Genomic DNA, 20,715 nt, shown 5'->3' with positions numbered 1-20,715 from the left:
AACTCGATAATTTCTTATCAAACATCATCCCTACTGAAGGCCTTAATGCAAACAAGCAAAGACACTGAAAAGGTGTTATTGTTTGTGCTATGGCTCATCTTTTGGGCGAGGTCGCTCACTGCAGGTGCTGCAGTGACCTTCTGTCTAGACTCGGCTTTCAACCGGAAGTACAAGCTTCTAGCCGTCCATAGCGGTTCTACTCGTATTGATTCTTCATTCGTCACTCCAAGCAAACGTTTGTAAGTTTTAATATATAACTAAGACAATTCTTACTTACCAAACCGTCCCATGTGTGATGTCTGTAGGAGTGTTTTCATGCATATTCATACGTGCTATTGTAATGTAATGACTCTAGAGTCGTTAGCATTAGCTAATATGCTAACACATTTATGAGTGTCTGTGTTAGTATTATTAACTTACAATAGCATTCTTATTGTGTTGTTCCTGTTTCGTAAATTCACCCAAACTTCACCGTGGATTTATTGAGTCTGTTTAGCTTTTTGGAGAGCTAGCTTGCGCAGCAAGTGGAAACTCATTTAGGGTTATCCTGTTATGGGTCACACTTCTGCTGTGTCTCCTCCTGTTGCGTGCCCTGACGAGCGCACCGCAGGCCACGCCCACGGGCGCTCTCTCTCTGCTGCAAGCGCGCTTCCGCGCGGCTGCAAACGCTCGGCCATCTACGCACCTGTCCATGATGAGCGATCAGCCTTCTTAAACCAGCGCAACCTGAGATCCGACGCCAGAACGTAGCTTCTCGTATCCAGTACAGTAAGCCCATACGTTTCTCGCTCTCCTACATGTGCATTTGTTTTCCCTGTGCTTCCTTCCCGTCGTGCTCATCGTCTCCTGTGTTGTGTCTTCTCCAGCTCCCCGTCATCCTTCCTCGTGGTCAAGCTGTGTGTCCTGTCACTTTGGACCTCCCTGTGGAACCCCCTTGCCTTCCTGGAATTTCGACCTCACGCCAATCACCCGACCACGACGACGCGCTCCTGTCCTTGACTATCCGCCTGTCCTCCGACGCTCGAGCCTGCCTTGCCCTTATTTGGACTTCCGCCTGGATCAACACGCACCTTCAACACCCTCTGACAACCACGCTCAGATAAGTGCTCACATTTAGTCACACCACATCTCTTTGGTTTAATTACACATCTCATTTACACACCAAGCTGTTAATAAACAAGCTGACAGCTAAACGACGTCATATCTCTGTCGTCTTCTTCTCCCGATATCACGTCACAGTACGTTCTGGCCATGTCAGAACCAGACGGCAAAGACATGACGCGTACCCCGCTCACCTCCAGAGCCTCCCCTGTACCAAGTATCACAGGTGTGCACACGGCACTCCAGCAGCACCAAGAGCGCTTTTGTGTACTGGAGAACAAGCTCGATGCTGCATTTGCTAACATTTTAGCTCGACTGGAATTGATTTCCCCAGGCTCCTCCGCTCAGCCGATACCCGAGCAAGCCGCCCCTGCCGCTGCAGCCCCCATGCCGCCCCCCCCATCCTGCGAGCCGAAGATCGCTAGTCCCAGAGCTTTTGAGGGGGATTTTGAGCTTTGCCGTGGCTTCCTGGTCCAGTGTGACATGGTGTTTCGTCATCAGCCCTCCCGCTACACTTCTGACGGGGCCAAGATAGCTTTTATTTTTTCACTGTTGACCGGAAGGGCTCTCCAGTGGGCAACGGCAGCTGTTGACCGCAACCTTAGTCTCAGCACAAACTTTGCTGCTTTTCGTGCTGAGTTCCGGGCAGTTTTTGACCACCCCGCTGAGGGAGGAGACGCCGCCTCACGTCTTCACTCCCTCCAGCAAGGTTCTCGTTCTGTAGCGGACTACACTCTCGAGTTCCGCACCCTGGCCGCCGACAGCGGGTGGGATAACAAGGCCTTGTTGAGCGCCTACCGTCGGGGCCTCTCTGACGAAATAAAGGACGGATTGTTGCGTGACCGACCAGCCACCTACCATGACCTCATCCAACTGGCCCTGCTTATGGACCAAAGACTAAGGGAACGAGCAGCGGAACGAAGACTTGCTGCCCGTGAGAGGACCAGACGGCCGGCGTGGGAAAATCGGACCGCTTCCTACTCCCCTACCGCGGCCAAAGCTCGGGATGAGGGCGCTCACTTGGTGGACCAGTCTGGCTTTTTCCCTGCACCTACCAGCGGGGTGGAACCCATGCAGTTGGGCAGGACTCGACTTGCCACGGAGGAACGGGAGAGGAGGTTCCGGCAGCGCCTCTGCCTCTACTGTGGGTGTGCGGGTCACGTGATCAAGACCTGCCCCACACGACCAAAAGATCAGGCTCACTAGTTAGGGGAGTACTTGTGAGCCACACCATCTTTCCCCAGAGCAATAGTGACCCTGGCATTCTTTTCCCCGCAACGTTGTCCTGGAAGACTAAAAGACTGAAGGTGGGAGCATATTTGGACTCTGGAGCAGATGAGAGTTTCATGGACCGTGATTTCGCCTGTCAAGCCGGGATTGAGCTTCTGCCTCTGGACAAGTCCTTACCAGCTCAGGCCTTGGATGGGCATCCCCTGGGACCCATCACCCACCGTACCGCACTAGTCACTCTTACCCTGTCTGGCAACCACACTGAGCAAATTAGCTTGTTGATCCTCAACGCCCCTGTCGCCCCTCTTGTCCTCGGCCGTTCTTGGCTTCGCCAGCACGACCCCCAGATTTCCTGGATCTCAGGGAGGATCCTAGCCTGGAGCACGGCTTGTCATGCAAACTGCCTCAAAGCAGCAGACCTCGTCTCGGAGAACCCCAAGCTCAAATCTTCCCCATCTGACCTATCTGGGGTTCCCGCTGTCTATCATGACCTTGCTGCTGTATTTAGTAAGGAACAGGCACTTTCACTACCCCCGCACAGACCATACGACTGTGCCATTGATCTCATACCCGAAGCAATACTCCCCTCTAGCCGCCTGTATAACCTATCCATACCCGAGAAAGAGGCCATGTCAGACTACATCACGGAATCACTCGCATCTGGTATCATCACCCCCTCTAAATCACCGGTAGCCGCTGGATTCTTCTTTGTCGGCAAGAAGGATGGGTCCTTACGTCCGTGCATCGACTACCGCAAACTCAACCTCATCACGGTCAAGAACCGGTATCCCCTACCACTCATGAGCTCTTCTTTCGAACCTCTTGCCCCTGCTACCGTTTTCACCAAGCTGGATCTCCGTAATGCATACCATCTTGTCCGGATTAGGAAGGGGGACGAATGGAAGACGGCCTTTAACACACACTTGGGTCACTTTGAGTACCGGGTCATGCCCTTCGGCCTGACCAACGCCCCAGCCGTTTTCCAGACTCTTGTTAACGACGTGCTGAGAGACATGCTCGAGAAGTTTGTGGTCGTATATCTTGATGATATTCTGATTTTCTCTCACAACCTGCAGGACCATCAACAGCACGTCCGCCTTGTTCTCCAGCGCCTCCTTGAGAATCGTCTTTTCATCAAGGCAGAGAAGTGCGAGTTCCATTCGTCATCAGTTAACTTCTTGGGTCACATCATCGAAAAGGGTAACATCCGAGCCGACCCCAAGAAGGTCAAGGCAGTGGTGGATTTTCCCCAACCCACCACTCGTACTGAGTTTAGGAGATTCTTAGGCTTTGCGGGTTTCTACCGTCGCTTCATACTCGACTTCAGCAAGGTAGCCGCACCCCTTCACACGCTAACTTCTACCAATACAGTTTTTGTCTGGAACAAGGAGGCAGACAGCGCATTCTTGAGCCTCAAGAGGAGTTTCAGTTCCGCTCCCATCCTGGTACACCCTGACCCTGACAAGCCGTTCACGGTGGAAGTAGATGCATCTGATTCTGGGATTGGAGCAGTATTGTCCCAAAGAGCTAATGAGAATAATGTGTTGCACCCTTGTGCGTTCTTTTCCAGACGCCTAACCCCAGCCGAGAGGAACTATGATGCAGGGAACCGAGAACTGTTGGCCGTCCACGAAGCTTTGGTTGAATGGAGACACTGGCTGGAGGGGGCTAAACATCCGTTCCTGGTCCTGACCGACCACCGCAACCTTATTCACATCCGTTCCGCAAAGAGACTTAATGACAGGCAAGCACGCTGGTCACAGTTCTTCGGCCGATTCAATTACACTCTCACCTATAGACCCGGTTCACGCAATGGCAAGGCTGACGCTCTTTCGCGGATCTTCTCTGAGGAACCCACAACTAGACAAACTGCAGAGACCATCCTTCCCCCGAACCGCATCTTCGGGATGGTAACTTGGGAAATCGAGGGCCTGGTCAGGACAGCGCTACGGTCCGACCCTGGTCCTGGGAACGGACCCCCCAATAGACTTTTTGTTCCGCAACCCTTAAGGAGCAAGGTACTCGACTGGGCACACTCAAGTCTGTTTACATGTCATCCCGGAATCCACAGATCGCTATCATTCATTCGACGCCGCTTCTGGTGGCCTTCCATGGAGGCGGATACTCGCGAATTCATCGCCGCCTGCTGCATCTGCGCCCGGAACAAGGCAGACCACAGCCCTCCTGCTGGACTCTTACATCCCCTTCCGATCCAGAGTCGACCTTGGTCACACATCACTCTTGACTTCATTACTGGACTTCCCCCCTCTAAAGGTAACACCACAATCCTCACCATAATCGACAGGTTTTCCAAGGCGGCCCATTTCATACCCTTGCCCAAACTCCCATCCTCGGCCGAGACCACAGAACTGCTCGTTCAGCATGTGGTTAGAATTCACGGGATCCCCACCGACATTGTGTCTGATCGTGGTCCCCAATTTATTTCCCGGGTCTGGCAAGCTTTCTGCAAGGGGATTGGAGCCACGGTCAGCCTGACTTCTGGCTACCACCCCCAGAGCAATGGACAAGCGGAAAGGGCCAACCAGGGGGTGGAGACCATGCTGCGCTGTATGGCTGCTCAACAGCCCAACTCCTGGTGCAAGTTCATTCCATGGGTGGAGTACTCCTTTAACTCCATGACCTGCGCGGCTACTGGTATGTCCCCTTTTGAATGCTGGCAAGGTTTTCAACCTCCTTTATTTCCCTCCCAGGAGATCGAAGTGGCAGTTCCTTCCACCAGAGCTCACCTGAGACGATGCCGCAAGGTGTGGAGGTCTGCCCGCGCTGCCTTATTGAAGGCATCTGAGAAGATGCGTCGTAACGCCAACCGGCGGCGCATCCCAGCTCCCGACTATCAGCCCGGACAGCAGGTGCTGTTACGGGCCAAGGACCTTCACCTCCCGATATCCTCTCAGAAGTTGGCACCACGTTTCGTTGGACCTTTTACAGTCAGATCCAGAGTCAATCCTGCCGCAGTTTGCCTGGACCTCCCTGGGTCCATGAGATCCCACCCGGTGTTTCACGTGTCTCAGGTAAAACTAGTAACCAACAGTTCACTGTCGCCCCCCATCCCTGCCCCCCCTCCGCCTAGGGTTCTCGAGGATGGGGACCAGGTGTGGACCGTCAGGGAGATTCTCAAGGTCCGACGACAAGTAAGAGGATGGGTCTACGTGTGGACTGGGAGGGCTATGGACCTGAGGACAGATCATGGGTCCCGGCTTCTTACATCGCCGACCCTTCCCTTATTGAAGATTTTTACCGAACTCACCCTGAGGCACCCCGAAGCTCGTCGGGAGTCTCGCATAAGGGGGGGGGTCCTGTTATGGGTCACACTTCTGCTGCGTCTCCTCCTGTTGCGTGCCCTGACGAGCGCACCGCAGGCCACGCCCACGGGCGCTCTCTCTCTGCTGCAAGCGCGCTTCCGCGCGGCTGCAAACGCTCGGCAATCTACGCACCTGTCCATGATGAGCGATCAGCCTTCTTAAACCAGCGCAACCTGAGATCCGACGCCAGAACGTAGCTTCTCGTATCCAGTACAGTAAGCCCATACGTTTCTCGCTCTCCTACATGTGCATTTGTTCTCCCTGTGCTTCCTTCCCGTCGTGCTCATCGTCTCCTGTGTTGTGTCTTCTCCAGCTCCCCGTCATCCTTCCTCGTGGTCAAGCTGTGTGTCTTGTCACTTTGGACCTCCCTGTGGAACCCCCTTGCCTTCCTGGAATTTCGACCTCACGCCTGTCACCCGACTACGACGCCGCGCTCCTGTCCTTGACTATCCGCCTGTCCTCCGACGCTCGAGCCTGCCTTGCCCTTATTTGGACTTCCGCCTGGATCAACACGCACCTTCAACACCCTCTGACAACCACGCATCTCTTTGGTTTAATTACACATCTCATTTACACACCAAGCTATTAATAAACAAGCTGACAGCTAAACGACGTCATATCTCTGTCGTCTTCTTCTCCCGATATCACGTCACATATCCCGGTTCTATAACCTTTTTAACAGGTCCTACCGATCTCCAGATAAAAGAAGTAAATGTATACCAGGGGCCGTACTTATCAAGCTTCTTAGAATTACTCCTAAGAAGTCTGCTAAGAGCTGACTTAAGAGTAAATAAATTATTCGCTGAAAGCTGCACTTAAAAGTTAGTTATCAAGCGTCTTACTCACACTTTCAGCGAAGTGTAGGACTGAATCTTAAGTGTCACACTCAGAGCTGAATTACGACATTACTATGTGCCGTAAACGGAATTTTAGGTGACGTCATTTCTGTGTCCATAGAAATGACCAATCACGGAAGGGAATCCGTTGTCTAAGAATAAAGAAATATCTTGGAAATATTTAAGTGGACAATGGGAGTGTATATTTTGACAATAAACTACAAAATAATACAAAACAAACTAGTCCCCGCCGGCACTCACGCTACCGCTCCCTCTCTTCTATCGCCCACACACTCACTGACGTCACTCACCTCACGGCCACACACATACGCTACTGTCATAACATTTTCTTTCCAATTCATTAATTAGGCAACTAATTTGAAACTGGTGTGGGTGGCTCTATATATACTAGCCCACTGCAGACACATGCAGAAATCAACAAGGAATCGAAAAGTATTAAATCTGTGACAAAAATAATATCCGCTCTGTCTAAACGATACCGTTTGATCAGCTGCTCGTCATCAAAAAAAACCAAAACATTGTTCAGTTCCCTGAACGTTCGCGCACGTCTCTCTCGCCTCAGTGCCATCCCCTGCTGGCAACTCCTAACCACTTAAGACACCTCTGAAGGTCTCTTAAATATCGTGGAGAGTAGGAGTGATTCTTAGACTTAAGAACGTTGATAAAAAGCTTTTATTCTTAAGTTTGAGAGTAGGACTAAATTTCGCAAATTCTCAGGACTTAAGTGTAAAATGGCACTCTAAGAAGCTTGATAAGTACGGCCCCAGGTCCTTAACATGTGCAACCAACCAGTTTCAAGAGCCCAAGGACTCAGGGGCCGGACATCAAAATGTGCATGTTTCGCCAGGAAGTGCCTTCGCAGATTATATTCCTTTGAGACTACGTTTACTTAATTACAAAGTAAACAAATCGTCTTTCACACTGCACTGTCAATAAGTTCCTTATTCTACCCTTGCTACTCATTTCCGGCGTGTGCAACTTGACAGATAGTTAACAGCATGAAAAAACAGAAGTTTCAGATGTTTTGTTGAGATTGTTCTTTAGAATTAGTTTCCTTCCTTAGTTTTATTTCTTTACACATCTTCCTTGTACTGTATTTGACTACTGTACTTCTACCTGTACTGATACTTCTACCATAACTACTGTGACTTATTGTGCAACTTATTGTCTTGTAATTAATGTACATCAGAGCTATTCAAATTTTTGTATTTTTTGTATTTAGTGTATTAGATTCTGCAACTAGTGTTTGGATCCCACTGTACGCAATATCTGAAGAGCATGGAAAAAAACATTTCACTGTGGTGTACTCTGCATGTGACGAATAAAACCTTGAATCTTGAACCTTCATGTAAGTTTGTAAGACTGAAAATATGAACGTAAAATAAACATTACAAAAGTACAACGCCCATTGCGTAGTTTACATAAATAACATCCATTGTAGATTTTACATAAATAAGGTTTAGTGTTAATATATCACACATTACGCATATAGAAATGAAACAACATCCAACTTCAAACATTGCGCACAATGTATGTGACTCATCACAATTAAACTTAAAATGTGGCGTTATTGCCCTCTACCGGTCGAATTAAGCGCTAGAAGTATTAAACAAGCTTTGATTGCCAGTTCCTCTTAGAGAAAAAAACAACACAACCGCAAATACATAATATACAAAACAAACTAAATAACTTTATGCAAAATATATACTTACAAAGATTTGAACAATGTTTCGTGATGAAGCTTAGGCGGAGAGATTTCTACTAGTGTTGCTGCTTGTCTAGAACAGTGTCCGCCTTTTAAATGGTCCGACAGGAAACAATGACTTGGCAAAAATTCACACTTTGTTGTCCAGTCCGATTTTTGTAATTTATTTAGATTTTTTTCAGGGTTGAATAAGTAGTCTTCTTCTTCTACACTGCAAAAACTGAAATCTAAGTAAGATGAAATATCTCAAATAAGGGTGATATTTGCTTATTTTCTGTCTGATAAGATAATTCTTCTCACTAAGCAGATTTTATGTTAGAGTCTTTTACTTGTTTTAAGTGTTTTGGTCCTAAATGATCTCAGTAAGATATTACAGCTTGTTGCTGAGATTTGATGACCTATATTGAGTAAAACATGCTTGAAACTAAAATATCAACTGTTGCAAAACTGTGTCATCAACACTCACAAGTATAAAACTACTTTTTTAAAGTAATAATTTCTTATTTCAAGCATGAAAAAAAAATCATGACTTTGACACAATTGTGTCTCATAATTAAAACAGATGACAGCCAAATTGACTTTGCTGTTTTATTTTCAATGAAACAATAGAAAATACATACTCATATAGTAGTACAGTTGGCACAGTACAGTAAACTGACAGTTAATATTTAAACATTTAACATGTGACATTTCTAACAATTTTGAACAGAAATAATTCATGCACATTCAGGTAAATTCCTCAAAATTACAATTAAAAAAAATTTGGCCGGGGGCCGGGCTGTATATATGCGCACTAATTGACTGAAAGAGCACGCACTTGGCGCGATGATGTCATGTTATCGATGGAAAAATGTGTTTTTAGATAATATGATTTGCCTGAGCGGCTAGGAGACCCCGAGAGTAACAAGCTTTGTTGCCTTTCCATTGAGAACAATAAACTAGTTTTTAGTATAAGTTTGCTGGTTTCAAGAAATATAATGCCGAGCGCATATCATTATGTCAAGATAATGGCACTAGTATTTACTTCATTTAAGAATATATTTCAACATATTGAGAAAAAAGGGCTCTTTTTTTTTTTCTATCAAGAAAAGTGCACTTGTTATTAGTGAGAATATACTTATTTTAAGGTATTTTTGGGTTCATTGAAGTTAGCTAATTGTACTTGTTTTGGAAAGCCTTGACAAGCCAAATTTTCTTGTTCTATTAGCAGATAATTTTGCTTAGTTCAAATAAAATACCCCTCATTTTTGTATTTATTTTTCTTGTTTTTGAACACTGACTTTTTTCAGTGTACTCACCCCATTGCTGCTTAAAGGCCTACTGAAAGCCACTACTACCGACCACGCAGTCTGATAGTTTATATATCAATGATGAAATCTTAACATTGCAACACATGCCAATACGGCCGGGTTATATTAGTAAAGTGCAATTTTAAATTTCCCGCGAAATATCCTGCTGAAAACGTCGCGGTATGATGACGTTTGCGCATGACATCACGGATTGTAGCGGGACACATTTTGGGACACCATTGTGGCCAGCTATTAAGTCGTCTGTTTTCATCGCAAAATTCCACAGTATTCTGGACATCTGTGTTGGTGAATCTTTTGCAATTTGTTTAATGAACAATGGAGACAGCAAAGAAGAAAGCTGTAGGTGGGAAGCGGTGTATTAGCGGCCGGCTGCAGCAACACAAACACGTAGCGGCTACGTCGTAGCCAATGTTTCATTGTTTACATTCCCGAACGATGACAGTCAAGCTTTACCATTGGCCTGTGGAGAACTGGGACAACAGAGACTCTTACCAGGACGACTTTGAGTTGGATACGCGATACCGTGAGTACGCAGCTGCGGCTTCCAAACATTTGATCGCTTGCTCGTACGTGCGTGCCGCTATGTGCATGTCACGTACGTAACTTTGGGGAAATATATGTGCTGTATGAACTTTGCAAAGGTGAACGGTACTTTGGGCTGTGGGATTGAGTGTGTTGTGCGGGTGTTTGATTTGTATTGGCGGGTTATATGGACGGGAGGGGGGAGGTGTTTGTTATGCGAATTAATTTGTGGCATATTAAATATAAGCCTGGTTGTGTTGTGGCTAATAGAGTATATATATGTCTTGTGTTTATTTACTGTTTTAGTCATTCCCAGCTGAATATCAGGTCCCACCCGCCTCTCACAGCTTCTTCCCTATCTGAATCGCTTCCACTGCCCTCTAGTCCTTCACTCTCACTTTCCTCATCCACAAATCTTTCATCCTCGCTCAAATTAATGGGGAAATCGTCGCTTTCTCGGTCCGAATCGCTCTCGCTGCTGCTGGCCATGATTGTAAACAATGGGGAAATGTGAGGAGCTCCACAACCTGTGACGTCACGCTACTTCCGGTACAGGCAAGGCTTTTTTATCAGCGACCAAAAGTTGCGAACTTTATTGTCGATGTTCTCTACTAAATCCTTTCAGCAAAAATATGGCAATATCGCGAAATTATCATGTATGACACATAGAATGGATCTGCTATCCCCGTTTAAATAAGAAAATCTCATTTCAGTAGGCCTTTCATTGTGACACATACGCTGTTGCCCCCTGTGGGGTGGCGGGAGTACTGCATACATGAGCAACCCTAGATTGACTGGTTTCATCAAAACTATATGGGTGATGTTCGTCGGGCCAAACGAAAAGCTTTGGCGGGAACTAGAGTAAGGCTGCAGCTAACGATTATTTTTCTATCGATTAATCTATAGATTATTTTTTCGATTAATCGGTTAATCTATAGATTATTTTTTTCGATTAATCTATAGATTATTTTTCCTTTTACCGATTATTTTTTTATTCAAAATGAAGATGAAAAAATAAATGTAGGCCCGTTTTTTCAAAAGGCATGGCTTTTATTTACAAAAAAAAAGAAGTATGGCCACCCAGTCAACATTGACAACAACATGACTAAATATTCTGTAACAATGTAAACATTTAAAACTTTTAAAATTTAACAAAATTAAAAGTAGCTTATTTGCTTTTTAATGTGCAAATATAAGAGTCAACATCCAGTGCAAATCTTAATATTCTGCAATAGTATAAGCATTTCAAAAGTAAAAGTATTGCTTATTTTGCTTTAAAATGTGCAAAAATAAAGATAAACATCCAATACAAAAAAATGCAAAACGAAATATTCTGTAACAACAGTGTAAACATTTCAACAAAAGTGAAAGTATTGCTTATTTGCTAAAATGTGCAAAAATAAAGATAAACATCCAATACAAAAAGTGCCAATCTAAATATTCTGGAGCACTGTAAACATTAAGTATTGCTTTTAAAATGTGCAAAATAAACATCCAGTCCAACACAGTACACAATAACCAATTCTACTCATTCCAGTGAGTGACTAACAGTTGTAATGAAGAAAGGTTAGCATGTCTACATGCTTTGGTTCTTTTCTTATTTACAATATTCCCAGCAGCTGAAAATAGGCGCTCAGAAGGGGTCGATGTGGCTGGAACTGAGAGCTAATTAGCCTTCACCTCAAGCCAGGATTGCGAGTGAGCTGAGCTGCAGTTTAAGTTTCTAGAAGGTCAACGGGCTCATAGTGATGTTACTAGTAGTTGACTGGGAGGTGTTTATTATCATTTGGGGAGAGTCCGCTGCCTGATGCTCACCTGCTAAACACCTATCTGCTCGACGCTGAAGCGCTGACTACATGCGCTCTGAATACGCACTGCTGATTGGCTGATAATGCTTCGTGTGTACCAATCAGATGGTTGTGTGGGTGGGACAATGCTGCGTGTGTACCAATCAGATGGTTGTGTGGGTGGGACAATGCTGCGTGTGTACCAATCAGATGGTTGTGTGGGTGGGACAATGCTGCGTGTGTACCAATCAGATGGTTGTGTGGGCGGGACAATGCTGCGTGTGTACCAATCAGATGGTTGTGTGGGTGGGACAATGCTGCGTGTGTACCAATCAGATGGTTGTGTGGGTGGGACAATGCTACGTGTGTACCAATCAGATGGTTGTGTGGGCGGGACAATGCTGCGTGCTGAGACAGAGGCAGACGGAGCAAAGCAGCTTGCTAAGACTTTAGCTTAGAAACTCGTTCGGTACACCCCCGTACCGAACCGAAAGCCCCGTACCGAAACGGTTCAATACAAAACACGTACCGTTACACCCCTAGCAGATACAAATGACACATTCATGTTTTTGTGTAATGATGACAACGTATGCTCGCGCGGACGATTGACTAGTTGATGGTTTTCTTTCAAATGTTCGTTCATAGCCGTTGTGCTGCTATGATAGGCCATTTCCGCTCGACACAGTGTGCATACAACAACATTATTAGGCCGTTTATTGAAATACTCCCACACTTTTGACCACTTTTGGCATGCTTTTCCCCCCTCGCTCGCACCGCTCGCATCGTCTTCTTTGATCGTCTGCTTTGCGCTTCGCCATGACGGTAGTGTGACGTCATTATGCGACGCGTCGACGCACAAAAACAGCGTCGACGTATTTACGTAACCGATGACGTCGACTACGTCGACGCGTCGTTTCAGCCTTAAACTAGAGTTTCAACACCAGCGATCAGCACGCAAATAAAAACAAAAAAAAACAGCGCTTCTAGCACCATGCTAACGTAGCTCGCCGCTAAGTTCGAAGATGTGATGACGCGAGCAGGAAGTGACCTACCAGGCTGGACATGTTGGCGAAGTCGCGGTGTCTCAGCGTGGTGATGAAGTTGTCCATGAGACGCAGCTCGGCCGTCTGGCGGTCGATGTTCGGCGGGACAAAGAGCAGGCCTGTCTTGGCGCACAGCACTGTGTAAGAGGGCAGCAGGTTCTGACACGTGCAGCGTTTGGGACACAACATGGACGCCGAGCACAGCGGTAGGAGCCAGGACGCCGCCACGAAGACCAGGAGGAGGAGCGGGGACGTCGCCTCCATGATGATGACGTCGCTGCACACACACACACGCACACAGTGAGCAGGTTATTACTGTTCTAAAATGTCATCAAGTTGTTGAAAACCTCCACACCACCGGGGGGCGCCACCAGTTTTAAACACTCAGTGAAGTGTAAACATGCTAATAGTCCTAAAGCAAATGAAAACACAACCTCTTCCTGACACACACACACACACACACACACACACACACACACACACACACACACACACACACACACACACACACACACACACACACACACACACACACACACACACACACACACACACACACACACACACACACACACACACACACACACACAGAAAAGGGAATAACATACGTCAATAACAAGTGGGGGCGTCCTCTTCTCACTGGACAGGGAGAAACCCGTGGGGGCGGGACTACGGTTGACAGAAGGACCTCATTGGCTCGTCCAGCTGTCCGTCAGTGGCCTGCAGGAGAGCACGACAGGTGGTCATGTGATCCGTCTATTACATTCCAGCACAGCAGAACGGCGACAAAAACAATTCACATTTTCGTCCTTTGCGGCTTTGATGGCATGTTTTTTTTGTAAATGAGTCCTATTTTGTGGACACAAAACGAAGTGTTGGTCACACCAAATAGCAACGCGTCATCTATTTAACACGTTCCAGTGAGCAGATTGTTAGCTGGGCCAAAATATCTTGTTGAAATAATGTACTGGTGTGACAAATAATCACGCCATCGCGTGACAACCACCTCAACAGTTAGCTACGACTAACAGCTAGTCTTTTAAAGTAGAAAATACAGGCTACTTGAGCTAGCTGCTAGCCTTTCTAAATAGCAAACACAGGCTAATATGGTGTATAGAGAGTATGGCCAACTCAGTTCCAGAGTTGGTCCCCAACATGGCACCTTGCAGTCATGTGACGGGCTTTTGACCAATCATTTAGGACAGCAGTAGACACTGGTGGTTTGTGGGCTCCATCTAGTGGTATGCCAAAAATCGTGTCCTGAGCACGACGTTAAAGTGCATCCGGCAGTGGAGGCTCCTCTATGGGGTCTTGGGGCACTAGGCGGTGAACCCCTTTACTACTGTTACCCCAGGTGGCCATTGGCAAAGGCCTAGTACAGACCTGGGCAAATTAAGGCCCGTTGAGCTTTTCAATCTGGCCCGCCGGACATTCCCAAATATTTTTTTTAGATCTTTAAGATGGAAACCGTAGCTGCCATTATGATGTGCAGTCATGTTTTCTAATGACCGTAAGTCTTCAACTATACAAAGTATTTCAATGGTTGGAATCTGCGCTTATGGGTGATATACCAGTTACTATGGTAATCTAATTAGTTACTATGGTCATCTAATTAGTTACTATGGTCATCTACGTCACAGCAGCTCAGACGAGGCACCAAGCAGTGTGGGCGGGAAGCGTTTCCACAGACGCGGAAGGAGATTTTCACGACAAAGTTCTAAAGCTTAGTGATATATAGAATAGAATAGAATAGAATAGAAAGTACTTTATTGATCCTTGGGGGGAATTCAGCAAATATCAGATATATCAGATTGTAGGTGGGTTTATTTTGTACCCTTCGCGTTCACATTTCACTGTTTGTTGCATTTTTGCTGCGTTTCACTTGATTGTAAAATATGTCGATCGAAAGGGGGCGTGACATTCATATTTTGTCAATATTCAGTGTTTTATCGTTCATAGAATTTTTTAAAATTCCATTATGTTTTTTAAGGCGGTCTGTCATAACGTTTTTAGCATTCAATCAGACATTATTGTGAGGTTTTGTATTAGTGTTCCTAAAAATAGATATACCGGCACCCAGACACATTTTTTTTTTCTAAATGTGGCCCCCGAGTCAAAATAATTGACTGCCCCCTAGCCAGGGATACGGTGAAGACCTCAACGGCGGAGCAGGCGGAAGACGGTAGATGTAAGAACTACCACAACGGCTGCGATGGCGGAAGAAGGCACCCCCCCAGTTATGGGGAAATAACAACCCAAGACCTCAACGGTGGAACAGGCGGAGGATGATTGCTAACCCTATGGAGTGTCACAACGGCTGGGATGGCGGATGAAGGCTGCACCAGAAAAGGGTCCCCACTTCTCTTTTGTAAAGTAAATCTGAACAGCCGATATGGGCATCTACATCTGCTATATGATTTGCCCGAGAAGCTGGGCAGGACATTATTTTTAAAAAAAAAGAAAAAAAGAAAACAGTCCCCAGTCGTCTTGGACTCCATGCCACTGGACCCTGACCCGGATCTGTCAATGATCGTGTGGTGACTGTCTGTGCACCAGTCTCCCCACATTTTAGAGGCGGTATAGTATCTAATATGATTCATTAGTATCGTGGTACTATACTAGTACCGGTATACCGTACAACCCTAATACATATATACATTATATATATATTTATATATAAAGGTTGATTGGCAACACTAAATGGTCCCAAGTGTGTGAATGTTGTCTGTCTATCTGTGTTGGCCCTGCGATGAGGTGGCGACTTGTCCAGGGTGTACCCCGCCTTCCGCCCGAAGCAGCTGAGATAGGCTCCAGCACCCCCTACCACCCCAAACGGGAAAAGTGGTAGTAAATGGATGGATATATATGTGTGTGTGTTTTACATACAGTACAATATTATGAAGGGGAAGTATTTACACAAAACATCAGAAGTTGGCTTATCTTGCACACCCTGCCAATTACAACAATCCACGATTTTCTTTACTATAGTGACATTTATACTCAAAAATAAAATACATTCCTTATAATAAAAGCTTTGCAGGGAATTTTACCTCAAAAAAAGGGCAAAATATTCCTAGTCACGTTCTGCCGACACACACGCGCGTCCCCCAGTGTGCGTCGCTATTAAAAGCCAATTGAGATTTAAATATCAAAAACAGGCAAACAGAGCTATCTCCTAGCCTTTTTAAGTCGCAACCACAGGCTAATTGAGCCAGCTGCTAGCCTTTCTAAACAAATAACGGAGGCTAATGGGGCTAGCTGCTAGCCTTCTTGAATAGCAAACACAAGCTAATGGGGCTAGCTGCTCGCCTTTTTAAATATCAAAAACAGGCTAAAAGAGCTATCTCCTAGCCTTTTTAAGTCGCAACCACAGGCTAATTGAGCCAGCTGCTAGCCTTTCTAAACAACAAACGGAGGCTAATGGGGCTAGCTGTTAGCCTTCTTAAATAGCAAACACAGGCTAATGGGGCTAGCTGCTAGCCTTCTTAAAATAGCAATCAATCGATGATTATTTATACAGCCCTAAATCACAAGTGTCTCAAAGGGCTGCACAAGCCACAACGACATCCGCGGTACAGAGCCCAACTAAGGGCAAGGAAAAACTCACAACCCAGTGGGACGTCGATGTGAATGACTATGAGAAACCTTGGAGAGGACCGCATATGTGGGTGACCCACTCCTCTAGGGGAGACCGGATGCAATGGACGTCGAGTGGGTCTGACATAATATTGTGAAAGTCCAGTCCATAGTGGATCTAACATAATAGTGAGGTCCAGTCCATAGTGGATCTAACATAATAGTGAGAGTTCAGTCCATAGTGGATCTAACATAATATTGTGAAAGTCCAGTCCATAGTGGATCTAACATAATAGTGAGGTCCAGTCCATAGTGGATCTAACATAATAGTGAGAGTTCACTCCATAGTGGATCTAACATAATATTGTGAAAGTCCAGTCCATACTGGATCTAACATAATATTGTGAAAGTCCAGTCCATAGTGGATCTAACATAATAGTGAGAGTCCAGTCCATAGTGGATCTAACATAATATTGTGAAAGTCCAGTCCATAGTGGATCTAACATAATAGTGAGGTCCAGTCCATAGTGGATCTAACATAATAGTGAGAGTCCAGTCCATAGTGGATCTAACATAATATTGTGAAAGTCCAGTCCATAGTGGATCTAACATAATAGTGACAGTCCAGTCCAGAGTGGATCTAACATAATAGTGAGAGTCCAGTCCATAGTGGATCTAACATAATAGTGAGAGTTCCGTCCATAGTGGATCTAACATAATAGTGAGAGTCCAGTCCGTAGTGGATCTAACATAATATTGTGAAATTCCAGTCCATAGTGGATCTAACATAATAGTGAGAGTCCAGTCCATAGTGGATCTAACATAATATTGTGAAAGTCCAGTCCATAGTGGATCTAACATAATAGTGAGGTCCAGTCCATAGTGGATCTAACATAAAAGTGAGAGTTCAGTCCATAGTGGATCTAACATAATAGTGAGAGTCCAGTCCGTAGTGGATCTAACATAATATTGTGAAAGTCCAGTCCATAGTGGATTTAACATAATAGTGAGAGTCCAGTCCATAGTGGATCTAACATAATAGTGAGAGTTCAGTCCATAGTGGATCTAACATAATAGTGAGAGTTCAGTCCATAGTGGATCTAACATAATAGTGAGAGTCCAGTCCATAGTGGATCCAACATAATATTGTGAAAGTCCAGTCCATAGTGGATCTAACATAATAGCGAGAGTTCAGTCCATAGCGGATCTAACATAATAGTGAGAGTCCAGTCCATAGTGGATCTAACATAATAGCGAGAGTTCAGTCCATAGCGGATCTAACATAATAGTGAGAGTTCAGTCCATAGTGGATCTAACAAAATAGTGAGAGTTCAGTCCATAGTGGATCTAACATAATAGTGAGAGTTCAGTCCACAGTGGATCTAACATAATAGTGAGAGTCCAGTCCATAGTGGATCTAACATAATAGTGAGAGTTCAGTCCATAGTGGATCTAACATAATAGTGAGAGTTCAGTCCATAGTGGATCTAACATAATAGTGAGAGTCCAGTCCATAGTGGACCTAACATAATAGTGAGAGTTCAGTCCATAGTGGATCTAACATAATAGTGAGAGTTCAGTCCATAGTGGATCTAACATAATAGTGAGAGTTCAGTCCATAGTGGATCTAACATAATAGTGAGAGTCCAGTCCGTAGTGGATCTAACATAATATTGTGAAAGTCCAGTCCATAGTGGATCTAACATAATAGTGAGAGTCCAGTCCATAGTGGATCTAACATAATAGTGAGAGTTCAGTCCATAGTGGATCTAACATAATAGTGAGAGTTCAGTCCATAGTGGATCTAACATAATAGTGAGAGTTCAGTCCATAGTGGATCTAACATAATAGTGAGAGTCCAGTCCGTAGTGGATCTAACATAATATTGTGAAAGTCCAGTCCATAGTGGATCTAACATAATAGTGAGAGTCCAGTCCATAGTGGATCTAACATAATAGTGAGAGTTCAGTCCATAGTGGATCTAACATAATAGTGAGAGTCCAGTCCATAGTGGATCCAACATAATATTGTGAAAGTCCAGTCCATAGTGGATCTAACATAATAGTGAGAGTCCAGTCCATAGTGGATCTAACATAATATTGAGAGTTCAGTCCATAGTGGACCTAACATAATAGTGAGAGTTCAGTCCATAGTGGATCCAACATAATAGTGAGAGTTCAGTCCATAGTGGATCTAACATAATAGTGAGAGTTCAGTCCATAGTGGATCTAACATAATAGTGAGAGTCCAGTCCATAGTGGATCTAACATAATAGTGAGAGTTCAGTCCATAGTGGATCTAACATAATAGTGAGAGTTCAGTCCATAGTGGATCTAACATAATAGTGAGAGTCCAGTCCATAGTGGATCCAACATAATATTGTGAAAGTCCAGTCCATAGTGGATCTAACATAATAGTGAGAGTCCAGTCCATAGTGGATCTAACATAATAGCGAGAGTTCAGTCCATAGCGGATCTAACATAATAGTGAGAGTTCAGTCCATAGTGGATCTAACAAAATAGTGAGAGTTCAGTCCATAGTGGATCTAACATAATAGTGAGAGTTCAGTCCACAGTGGATCTAACATAATAGTGAGAGTCCAGTCCATAGTGGATCTAACATAATAGTGAGAGTTCAGTCCATAGTGGATCTAACATAATAGTGAGAGTTCAGTCCATAGTGGATCTAACATAATAGTGAGAGTCCAGTCCATAGTGGACCTAACATAATAGTGAGAGTTCAGTCCATAGTGGATCTAACATAATAGTGAGAGTTCAGTCCATAGTGGATCTAACATAATAGTGAGAGTTCAGTCCATAGTGGATCTAACATAATAGTGAGAGTCCAGTCCGTAGTGGATCTAACATAATATTGTGAAAGTCCAGTCCATAGTGGATCTAACATAATAGTGAGAGTCCAGTCCATAGTGGATCTAACATAATAGTGAGAGTTCAGTCCATAGTGGATCTAACATAATAGTGAGAGTTCAGTCCATAGTGGATCTAACATAATAGTGAGAGTTCAGTCCATAGTGGATCTAACATAATAGTGAGAGTCCAGTCCGTAGTGGATCTAACATAATATTGTGAAAGTCCAGTCCATAGTGGATCTAACATAATAGTGAGAGTCCAGTCCATAGTGGATCTAACATAATAGTGAGAGTTCAGTCCATAGTGGATCTAACATAATAGTGAGAGTCCAGTCCATAGTGGATCCAACATAATATTGTGAAAGTCCAGTCCATAGTGGATCTAACATAATAGTGAGAGTCCAGTCCATAGTGGATCTAACATAATAGTGAGAGTCCAGTCCATAGTGGATCTAACATAATATTGAGAGTTCAGTCCATAGTGGACCTAACATAATAGTGAGAGTTCAGTCCATAGTGGATCCAACATAATAGTGAGAGTTCAGTCCATAGTGGATCTAACATAATAGTGAGAGTTCAGTCCATAGTGGATCTAACATAATAGTGAGAGTCCAGTCCATAGTGGATCTAACATAATAGTGAGAGTTCAGTCCATAGTGGATCCAACATAATAGTGAGAGTCCAGTCCATAGTGGGGCCAGCAGGAGACCATCCCGAGCGGAGACGGGTCAGCAGCGCAGAGATGTCTCCAACCGATGCACAGGCGAGCGGTCCACCCCGGGTCCCGACTCTGGACAGCCAGCACTTCATCCATGGCCACCGGACCTGTGTCGTCCCCCCCCCCCCCCCCCCTCCACACGGCCTAATGGGGCTAGCTGCTCACATGTGACAGCACAATGTTGACCCACAATGATCATCGTCATGGAAACGACGAGCCATGATAACCATATGGCCATGCGTTATCTGGATGGGGCTGACGCGTGCGTGTGGTCGTTGAAGGTTGCTCGGCGTTCTCGCGCTCGCCTTCCCCCAAACAGCCTCTCTTCTGTGGCCGAAGGAAACCGCCGTCTGAGTTGATTTGTTGCCTTCTGAGTGGTTTGAAGGGCCCGCTGTAATGGAGAAAGTGTGACGGATGGCGGCGCGCGGCAAAGGGACAGAGATGAGCGGACGCCGGCTACGGCCTCCATCGCTCTGCGGGACGGAACAAACGACTGATTTTCTTATTGGCGGCAAGACGCTGGCAGGAACGTGGGCGCTAATGTGGCGTGGAAAATGTTCTGTGATGGAGCGGGGCGGGGCCACGCATGGCGACGTGCGCTCAGGAGCCGGTGAGGAGCAGCTGGGGCGTGCACCTTGACGTGATGGATCGTTTTAATATCTCCTCGGACCGCT

At 45.4% G+C, this 20,715-nt stretch overlaps 2 protein-coding genes across 4 annotated transcripts in view; one reads left to right on the top strand and one right to left on the bottom strand.

The window, feature by feature from the left end:
* The window catches only part of si:cabz01090165.1 (uncharacterized protein LOC100333421 homolog), a 91,383-nt gene that overhangs the window by 7,455 nt on the left and 63,213 nt on the right, over positions 1-20,715 (bottom strand). The window contains 2 exon segments of the mRNA XM_062060791.1: positions 12,888-13,155; positions 13,487-13,598. Coding sequence (XP_061916775.1) covers positions 12,888-13,142 — 255 coding nt within the window. The 5' untranslated portion in view covers positions 13,143-13,155; positions 13,487-13,598.
* Positions 1-20,715, top strand: part of LOC133658589 (THAP domain-containing protein 10-like) — a 115,426-nt gene that overhangs the window by 61,255 nt on the left and 33,456 nt on the right. The window contains exon 3 of one of the 3 annotated variants that reach the window (XM_062060789.1): positions 867-1,372. The exons of the other annotated variants lie outside the window; for them this stretch is intronic. Within the exon in view, the coding sequence (XP_061916773.1) occupies positions 867-1,103 (237 nt within the window). The 3' untranslated portion in view covers positions 1,104-1,372. Of the gene's footprint in view, positions 1-866; positions 1,373-20,715 lie in introns of those variants that run through there. 3 annotated transcript variants of the gene reach the window in all.

The sequence above is a fragment of the Entelurus aequoreus genome, linkage group LG10 (assembly GCF_033978785.1).
Source record: "Entelurus aequoreus isolate RoL-2023_Sb linkage group LG10, RoL_Eaeq_v1.1, whole genome shotgun sequence".
NCBI lineage: Eukaryota > Metazoa > Chordata > Actinopteri > Syngnathiformes > Syngnathidae > Entelurus > Entelurus aequoreus.
The sequence above is the reverse complement of the archived record's forward strand: the minus strand, read 5'-3'. Positions and strand labels throughout refer to the sequence as shown.